This window comes from Cinclus cinclus, chromosome 6 (assembly GCF_963662255.1).
Source record: "Cinclus cinclus chromosome 6, bCinCin1.1, whole genome shotgun sequence".
In the NCBI taxonomy this organism is placed as follows: Eukaryota; Metazoa; Chordata; class Aves; order Passeriformes; family Cinclidae; genus Cinclus; species Cinclus cinclus.
The window spans coordinates 30,512,490-30,522,490 of NC_085051.1; the positions used below are offsets into that span (position 1 = coordinate 30,512,490).

The 10,001-nt window shown below is 41.3% G+C and overlaps 1 protein-coding gene across 7 annotated transcripts in view; it reads right to left on the reverse strand.

The window, feature by feature from the left end:
• The window catches only part of GPHN (gephyrin), a 273,967-nt gene extending 264,432 nt beyond the window's left edge, over positions 1-9,535 (reverse strand). For all 7 annotated transcript variants that reach the window (XM_062495959.1, XM_062495956.1, XM_062495957.1 and 4 more), the window contains exon 1: positions 9,472-9,535. In XM_062495959.1, coding sequence (XP_062351943.1) covers positions 9,472-9,535 — 64 coding nt within the window. The remainder of the gene's footprint in view (positions 1-9,471) is intronic.
• Between the last annotated feature and the right edge of the window lie 466 nt (positions 9,536-10,001).

Here is a 10,001-nt window from a genome sequence, read left to right on the forward strand (position 1 = left end):
CACTGGTAACAGCTGTAATTCTTACAATGCTGGAATTTACCTGCAAGATCAGACCTTAAGGCTTGACAGATTACCTTCCTACTGTGGAACAGAGAACATTCCTGAAAAATAGATATCAGAATAACATTAGGTTCTGAAACATCAGATTCAAGAACAAATGTACCCAACTTGAACCACATACATCTTACTAATGTGACCTTTTCCAAATTTTTAAAGCTCTGTGCCTTGCCTTCTTTCCAAAGAATTATGTCATCCAGCACTACCCTATAGTAACATTTACTTGAAAAAGCTATGAGATTTCTCTCAAAACTCTCAAAATCCTCCTCAGTCTCATGGTTTATTCTACATATCTTTTACTGTTTCTTTTTCTTTATTTTGTTAAAATTAATGCCTTAACAAATGTCTGCATGACCAGAAGGGTTTGGAATTTCTTGTAATAGAAGGTTAGGAGGGAAAGAAACTCCCCCTGCAGACTTTTCAGTCTGCTTGATAACAGCAATCATTAAAAAAGCCTCCCATCAAGTACATTTTACAAAAACTAGAAGTACTTAGATTTAGATTCAGCTAAATCTAGTAGCTATGGAATTATACTGCACCGATTTACTACATCTATCAAGGGAAAGGAACACCAGTAGAGTAACTATCTAAGAAGGAATTCTTTCAGGACATCACAAAAACAAAAGAAAAACCCGAAGACTACAAAAATATTCTCCAAACCTTCCATTTTATATACTATTCATTTTATAATACTCTCTTCTCTCTTTTTTTTTTTAAGTATTAAATCAGAATGTACCAGCAATGACAAAGTTTTAATCAGCAGGAATTTCACACATAGGAACACTTGTTGCAACTTTATCTCAGCATTCCTGGAGCTTTGTGTGCATTATCTACAGGAACACTTTAAAGGTGTTTCACAATTTTTTTCCTCACTATGCTTAATTTACAGCCTATTTCTTCAAGGAAGTTGATTTGAAGGAGCCATTATTTGGTCCTTATTTAATGTCTTGCCTTGAGTATTCACACAACTAATAAGAGAAATTAGGCTAAAAAAAAGAGGAATGGAGAAGTACATTTTCCCTTTAATCTTATGGGTTGTTTTTTTTTTTTCCCCTTTCTTTTCCTGGAAACAACAAGCATTTGCCTCACCAGGTTTGTACTTACTTTAGGCATCTTGCTGCTTCTCCCAATTTTTTTGCGAGGTGAAGTTTCTGACAGGGAATCCATAATAAGCCTTTGGTTTCTGCTATATCACTACTCACAGACCATATGAAGGAACCTTAACAGTAGGAAACTACATAATATCCTTTTGGAATACCTGGAAATCTTCTTCTTCCAGAAACATACTGCTACCCACACTTTTCTAGGACAGGATTTGCCTAGTAGAAGGATGCATACCTGCCCAATCAGACTGCCATCTCTTTGGCAGTCTGATTTGTCTTCCTAATCCTTAGAGAACTGTAGCAGTGTAGAAGTGTGTTGGTTTGCAGAATTCCTAACTAGTACCATATTCCCTGTTTCTTCAAGAATGATTGGATTAAGACTTTACAGACTGTGTCTCAGGTATTGCTATCAAGTGGCCATCTCACAGCATCAAAAGCAGTTTGATGAGAATAAAGGGAATTTCCTTTTTTTTAATGACAACCATCATTTGTAGAGGTCCTAGAAGACTTTCCCTTCTGAATCGTATCTGCAAGACACTTCACTGCAATTCACTTTAATTCCCAAAGAATGTGTATTATTCTTCATCCATATAACTTCCCATAAAATGTTTCTGAATAAATAACTTACTTCCTAGATTTCGGTATGAATTTAAATCCCCTCCAGCATACAGTTAAAAAAAAAAAAAAAGCACCAATAATCCCACCTCCCAGGAAATCCCAATTATAACACCTGGAGAAATGAAACCAAACAAAAAAACACAAACCCAAACAAAATCACACCATATAATTCAACATATACTTTAATTTCTACTTCCCACTTTTAGCTCTCAAAAGTCACACACAATAGTCAGGAAAACCAACAAATTATACATGCATAAAAGATATTTTTAAAGGAAAAATATTCCACATAAATGCCCTACAATATACAGGACATGAAGAAAACTAAAAATTTCATAACCACACAGAAAGTACTAAAAACACACAAAGATTTTATAGTTCAAAGCCCAAGAGTATTCTACTTCTTCACTTTCTTCACTTTACTACATAAGTGATATGATTTGATTAGAAAAGGAATAAGTAGAAATATGCATTTCTGTAGTTGTAAGTACACAAGCAATTCTTCATATTTTTATTTCATGGGTCTACTTACACAATCTGTATGTTGAATACATAATGAAATGTCATAATACATCTGGAATTATTAAAATTGCTGTTCTAGGTAACTCATATATAAAGCTAAATTAATGTTGAGTCAGTTCTTGAAGGTCATGGTATATATCAAAAAGCCATTTTACTGCTCAAAAATAGGTTTTGTTATACACAGCTATTCCCTAACCATTTAAGTCAGACAGTGGAGGTCTTGTTTATCTCCTTATCATAGTATAAGGAACAGACAATGCATTTTATTCCTTATAAAACATCATTCACCCACATTGCAACAGTAGGATGGAGCCCTGTTTTGCAGGATTTTGCAAAATGTACAGAGAAGATTATTCTTAAGGGTTTATGCTAATTTTTTTCCACTTGACAAGTTACACATAAAATAGGCCTCAGTAAATTAGTCTGAAAACAAAACAAGTAAACAAAACATCATATACAAATCTCTTACTTGCAAAATGAAATTTTCTAAGATAACTGCCTAATTAAGTCTATTTTTCCCAAGCACTTTTTTATGCAATTACAGTTCTTTTTAAATTTTAACTTATTTTTTAATTGTTTTGTGATAAATAAAATAAAATAAAATAAAATAAAATAGCCAAAAGGCTATGCTCTTTTTTTACTAATTAAAAATATCCCACAGGAAAAAGGCTGCTACCTGCCTATTTCCTTTATGGTTATTACCCTCTTATTCTCCAAGGACAGCTTTTTCCAGTATTCTGTTAAACTTACAAGAAGTCTGTCATACACAACACTGCAAATAAAAGACCATTTCAGTGTAAGGTGGAGAGTTGCATACTGCATCAACATATATAAGCAGAATGTAAATTATTTATTTTACTTAGTCCACACTTCAAGACATTTTAAGTATCTAACAAGAATTAGAATTTGTTCTCATTTTTAGTTATCATGTCCTCTTGCTGCATAACAATCTCATAAATCACAGACAGCAGAATCTATACTTGCTTACCTACAAAAAAATCCAGGCAGCTCTGGCTAAATCAACATTAAAGGTGGAATTCAGTGTCTGTGTACCAGATTTTTTTATGCTAGACTCTCCAAAACATGGCCTGATGATTACATATTCTGTTACTGTCAATTAACGAAGCCAGCAGACCAACTAAAGGTTATCCCAGAACTAAGCTGATCCTCATGAATATTTTTAAGGTAAATAACATGGAAAGTTTTCCTGCAGAACTGGAAAAGGAGACAAATATAAGCGTAGAAAAGTAAATGAAAACATGCTGCAATGGGTATGCTCTGTGCTGCTAAATATGAACCACAGACACGGAGCGTGGGTGAAGATGGAAGTCTTTCAACTGTGTTTGGATAACTCCAAATCAAGAAACACTGAGTACACAAGGCTTCTTAGCCCTGATCTATAAAAACACATAAACCACCAAATCAATGGCCATTTCTTATGCAAGCAAGTATTACTTCCCAACTATACATGTACATTTTAGTCTCTTTAGATGCTTTTAGTTTCAGTGTTTCTACTTCCCATCCAAAAGAAACAGTACTGTAGCAAGCAACTTAAAATTTCAATACAAGAGTCCTTAAAGTCTCTGTATCAGAGAGATTCCTGACACCTATTTTTGTTCCACATTGTACACTAAAAAATGAGGGGGGGGGAAGCAAGGACCTTCTTCCTCTTTAAGTTTAAAAGGTAAAGCACAGTTAGATTACAAAACGGAAATGAGGCGATTTTACTGACCACGTTCACGAGAGTAAAGCTCATCATCATAGCCATATAAAAAGTCAAAAGGAAATGCTTTTATGAAGATGTACAGCTACAAATGGCAAAGAGGGACACCTCCTAGTTTCTATGGCAAAACTCAACGTTATGACAGGCCTACAGTTGAGAAAGATGAAAATCAATGTTACTCAGAATCCACAATGTTTTAATGGAAGCCCAGCATTTCTCTAACTAAGGCTCCCAGGAGAAGCCACTGTCTTTAATCTATGTTTTGAAGGTAAGTAACCAGTAAGGTGTAATTCTGGACAGAAGTCAGATCACAAATAAAAAACTAAGCAACTCCAATTTAGATAATTAGGGCAATTTGACAATAACTCCTAGCAAATCTAGTGTCAGTCCTCCCCTCCCACACATACCTCCTCTCTAAGAAAGTTTCCCACGAATTCCAAAGCATGAACAGAACCACCATTGTGAAGAGATCTTGCAACTTGCATGTTATTAAGGAAGAGTTAAAGTCATGAGAAGGTACCTCATAAAATAGGAGAGAGGCATATGACTTTTCAGCTGGGAAACAACCTATGCATTTCTAAAACAGTCTGGCCAACATATAGTGACACCCTGAGTACTTTGTTTTCCACATTTCTCAAAGATAATTTTTACAAAACATACATATCACTGAACTTCAGCTCTGTCCAGGCAACCTCTTTGGTTGCAGTTCCCAAGTAGATAAGGGCCTCATGGTCTCAGAAGAAAGCTTGCTTCAAAGTGATACATTCAGACAGAATGTCCACACTCAGTCATTTCAACCAACCAAGGAGTCCCAGACACAAAGGCACCGCTGTAATCTTTCACATTGCCCAGTTAAGGGGACATCAAGATCTGAGTATACACATTCAGAAGCATTTGTGTGCCTTATTGCGTAGGTTTATGGCAACAGCTATCACTGAAAATATTTTCATCTTTACACAGAGGAAGAAAGGAAGGAACAATGTATCTGAAGAAAAATATGCCTAAACCCCTTACTCCCTTTATGAAAGAGAAAGGCTGTACCACTTTTAAAGCAATACTGAACACAGTAAAACTATCCTGAAAAAAAAAAGTTAGTTTGAGAGTTTTTTCCTAAACAAGGAAGAAACAACACAAAATGAGGAGCAAAGACAGAAGATGGTGTTTATGTCTGGTGATGACTTTCTCAGACTTGCCTCAAAAGCAGACAAACTAAAAAAAGTTATTAGCCAACTCAAAATCTGACAAATTTTTATCATGAATATTTTTAAAAAAACAAACATGTAACAAAACCCTGAGTTCTGGCCAGCTACATTACACGCTCACTGGAGAGAAAACAAGAAGAGAGGCAAATAAGAAGATAATGGGGATGGAGAAGAAAAAAACGCAGAATAGGAGAACCAGAGAGAACCAGAGCCTGTTTTTTCCCATTGGGCTAATGGAGATGGCAACATCATTCAGAACTCTCTGGATGGTTCCAGTCAAGGGTCTGCTTTAGTCCCTTACAAAACAAGAAAGGTCACAGATTATATAACTTCTACCAATGCCACCCCAGTGAAGGATGACCTAATACTGATTCAACTCTGGCCAGAGCACACAATTTCTCCTCTTTTCTAGGCAACATCAATGTTACAAAATTCTGTACTTAGTACACCGGGTTCAGCAACCTGACACCACTGGTAACTGATTAACAGCTGTACTGTTACAAATATCCAAAACATGAAAGGCTTGCAAGGGGCAACCAGAGTAATTCTGCACTTGCATTTTACTAAGGAAGCAGTGATGCACAACAGTACACACAGAGTATGCACAGAATCCAACCTTTACTGTAAATGTGGAGATCTCTCCTCTTTTTCACTTATCTACCCCACATTTTTTGTTTCTCTATGACTGTTTTAGTTTTAAAAGAAGATATCCAGAACACTTAAATGACAAAGCTTTGGACATTGTAGTCCAAATCAGTTATTCCATCACAAAAATCTCCCAATCTGACAGGTAGCATCACAGTCCTTTTAAAATGTATTTTACCATAGAAGTTATCTCATGGCAACATAATACTGAAGCTCTGTCAGTAGCTCATGTGCCTGCACTACACATCAAAGGTAGCAGAGCAAAATCCTAGGTTTGGAACCTAAGTGAGCAGTATCTTTAATCTGAACATTTCATTAAACCCTGGTGCTGAACATGACACTTTTGCAGTTCCACACTTCACAAATTAAAAAACTTCTTGAAATGGTAACACACAGAGATTAGAATTTGATTCTCTATCCACAAACCAGTGAGGTTTCCTACATGGTAAGACATAACCCTCTAGTTCACAAGTTTCACAGTTTTGTAATTAGTCAGTTGTATATTTCCTCCTGCTTCAGTAAACTTAACTCTACAACTGTTTATACAGAGACTCAGAAATAAGCATGAGAGTCATCTTCAAGTTCATAGATGCTGCATACACTAAAGTATTTTTCCTGATTTCAGGAAGACAGTTCTTTCACATTGAGAAAATGCCCTAATTATGGACTCTATTCTTATCATTGACTCTTAACTAAAAGACCCCGACAGTTTGTGTATAAGAGAAGTTAACAAGTAATTTTTGTTAAAAAACCCCAATATGCTACATTCTGCATAAATTTGCATTTGAACATGGTAAAGTTACTTTAGTAAACAATAACCAATATTTCCATTTCTCTAATCCACTGTACCTGTCTTAATTTGCCACAAGGGGAAAAATACACATTTGTTTCTAGATGGAAACTAGCAATACATAAACAAACACAGAGGTCTACCAAGCAAAACTAAATACAATAACTTACTCAAAACAAAACAATGTAATGAAACTAAGCTTTATGACAATCATTACTCACTCTCAATATACTCTGGGGCCATGTGTATCAGTCTCTACAACAGAAAAGAATAACAATGTGCCCAAACAATTTTTATATGCCCTCATTTAAAAATAAACACACAACTTTACTCCAAACTAATTCAACAGACTTACTCCTTCCTAAGTAAATTTAAATTCTATCTGACTATGACCATAAGGTGCAGTACTAATTATTTTCTAAACTGAGTATACCAAGCCTAACAGGAGCATAAATCTGTATGCCTGTGCTGATAAGATCACAAGTGTATATATATATATACTGCTAAGAAAACAAACATATGCCTATGATCTTAATTAGAAATGCTAAAGGAGTCATGTTAGGAGTTATGTTAATTATCTAATTTCTGATCACTAAGCTATTTTAAATGTTAAAAAAATAGTTCACATATCTAACCTTTTCATTTCCACACTTAGTCTTCCACATAGCAGCAATTATTAGTTCAAGAACCAATTATTAGTTCATTTCTATGAGAAAAATTCAGAAAAGTACATATTTTAATTTGCTGTCTTTTCATAGCTGAAGCAGCAGAAACAGCTAGGGGGTCCAAATCCCCCAAAGTAACAATATTCTCTTCCCTGGTTAAAGGCGATGAAGAAAATAATTAAGAGGAAAGGAGAGGAAAATAATTAAGGCTGGTCAAATATATGGTATGACATTTGCATAACATTTTATTTCATGTCTACAAACAGACACAAAAAGGGGGCTAGGAAAACTGGAAGAAACTAAGGTGTCCTCTTTATTTGCAAAATTTTTTAGCCTGGAATTCAAAACGATTACATTAAGGGGAAAAAAACTAATACTGTTCTGTTTGGTTACGCCGCTTGGCTTTCCTCTAAAAACAAAATACTAAAATTAGACCAGAAGTTATTTTCAATGAAATTGCAAATTATGATACAAAGTTAAATAGTTTATCAATGATCAAACAGTACAAAATGTGTATATTCTGAAAGATTACCTAAACCTACCGAGAGATTAAACTGTTATTTAAATTATTGTAACATCATATGTGCCTGGTAGTGCATTCTGGGAACACTTAGATGTGAAAATTATTACAACTCTCTGATCAAAAGAAAATAATAACCCAAGCTACACACCATGGAGTGGTACAAAATATGCAAACAGCATTCTGTTAGCACTCCCCTCCCACTTTAACTTTTACAATAATAGGTAGTGGCACACATATCCTATCCTTCAGGAACAAAGGGAACAAGCGCCTCCCATGTGACTTTTGCTTCTTCCAACACGCTGTACCCATATTAAGGATCTGACTGCCTGGAATTTGAAAGCAACGCCAAGGATTTCCACTTGTATAGATCGCGCTTTTCTAGCGGTTTATCGTCACAATCACCTTGCGGCCAAGCGCTTCCCAGGAAGGGAAGGAGGGGAAGGGCTCCAGCCTTCGCGGGATCAGCACCCGGCAGAGGAACAGCGCCGGGGGCTCCCGCGGGTTCGGGCCGCTTCCGAACGCGCCGTTCGGGTGAAACACCGCCAGCGGTAATAAATAACTTCAGGGTTAACTCCAGGCCTCCTCTCCCATCACTGTCCCCTCTTTCACTCCAAGCATCCTCCTACTCCTAAACGAGCTCACAACGCTGCTTTCCATGAACAGTCATGTCTTCCCAGACTCCCGCTGAAACCTACTGAGCTTGACGCCTAAAAATTTCGCCAGAATCTCTCGCCCGTTCCCGGCCCAGCAGCGGCGCTGACGGCCGTGCGCGCTGGAACCCCTCGGGGCCGGGGCTCCGCTCCTGGGCGCGCCGCGGGGCACCGGGACACCCGCCAAGACCCCGGCAAAGGAACCCCCAGCCTGTCAGAACCCTGCCGGCTTCGGGAGCCCTCCCGTGCAACCACCGCAGGTCATGTGCCACGGGTTTATTAAAGGATCAGCGCTGTGAGCAGCAGCATCATAAATGCCCTCCTCCCCCTCCCAACAGGGAGCACACAGGCACAAGCATCCCCACCCACCCCCTTCCAACACCCAAAGTAAAGGCCAGGGAGGGGGAAGGGAAGGAGCCATCCCAAAAGAGCTGCCGCGCGGAGCGCGCCGCGCTCGGGCATGCCCGCGGCCGGGAGCTGAGGCCGCCTCCCGCCCGGGGAAGGCAGGCCCGGCACCTGCCGGCCCGCAGCCCGCGCCGGCCGCGGGCTCCCTCTTCCAGCGCCTTCGCACTCACGGCTCCACCGCGTTCGGAGGAAGCCCGGCCGCGTCCCGGCCCCTCATCCCCTCCGGCATTCGCCCACCCGCGCGCTCCGTCCCCTTCGCGCGGGTTATCCCCGGGTCAGTCCCCGCGGCTGCGGCGCCCGCCCGCCTGCGGCAGCGCAGCCCAGCGCCGGCCGGCCCCGCTCATGCCGTCCGCCGGCGGCCGGAGCGCCGCCCCCACGCCGCGACCCCTGCTCCGGGCTTCGGGTACCGCACGCACGGCGGAGGGGCGCTCCCTGCGCAGCGGCGGCGGCGCCGACACGGCGGAGGCAGACGGCCGGCGGAGCGCCCCGCGGGGCGGCCTGAGGCGAGCACCGACCCGCGGCCGCCCCTCCCCGGGTCCCCGGCGCCGTGCCCGGCGCGGCCCGGTACCTGTGAGGACGCCGACGCGGATCTGGTGGTCGTGGTTCGTCAGGATCATCCCCTCCGACGCCATGTTCGCGGCGCAGCACCGCACTGCCGGGGGGGGGCCGGCGCGGGAGCGGCGCGGGCGCAGAGGGGGCGGGGCCGGGAGGGGCGGGGCCGGGAGGGGGCGGGGCCAGGGCTACGACGGCGCGGGGGGGGGTGCGAGACTAGCGCTGCGCGCGCGGCGCAGGCAGCAGCAATCCAGCGCCGAGAGTCCGACCCCGGGATCCCCGATTGCGACGGACTGGGAATTCCATTCCCGAGACTTCGCAAGAGTGGAGGAGACGGGCAGCACGGACGGTCATGATCCCTGCTCTTGGTTAGCCTGAAATCACAGAAGCACAGATTAAATTAGGTTGGCAAAGACCGCTGCGATCGTCGAGTTCAACTCTGGCCAGCCTTGTTAATTTGACCATGGCACTGCGTGCCGCATCCAGTATTTCCTTAAACACCTCCATGGAGGATGACTCCACCACTTCCCTGGGCAGCTCATTCCA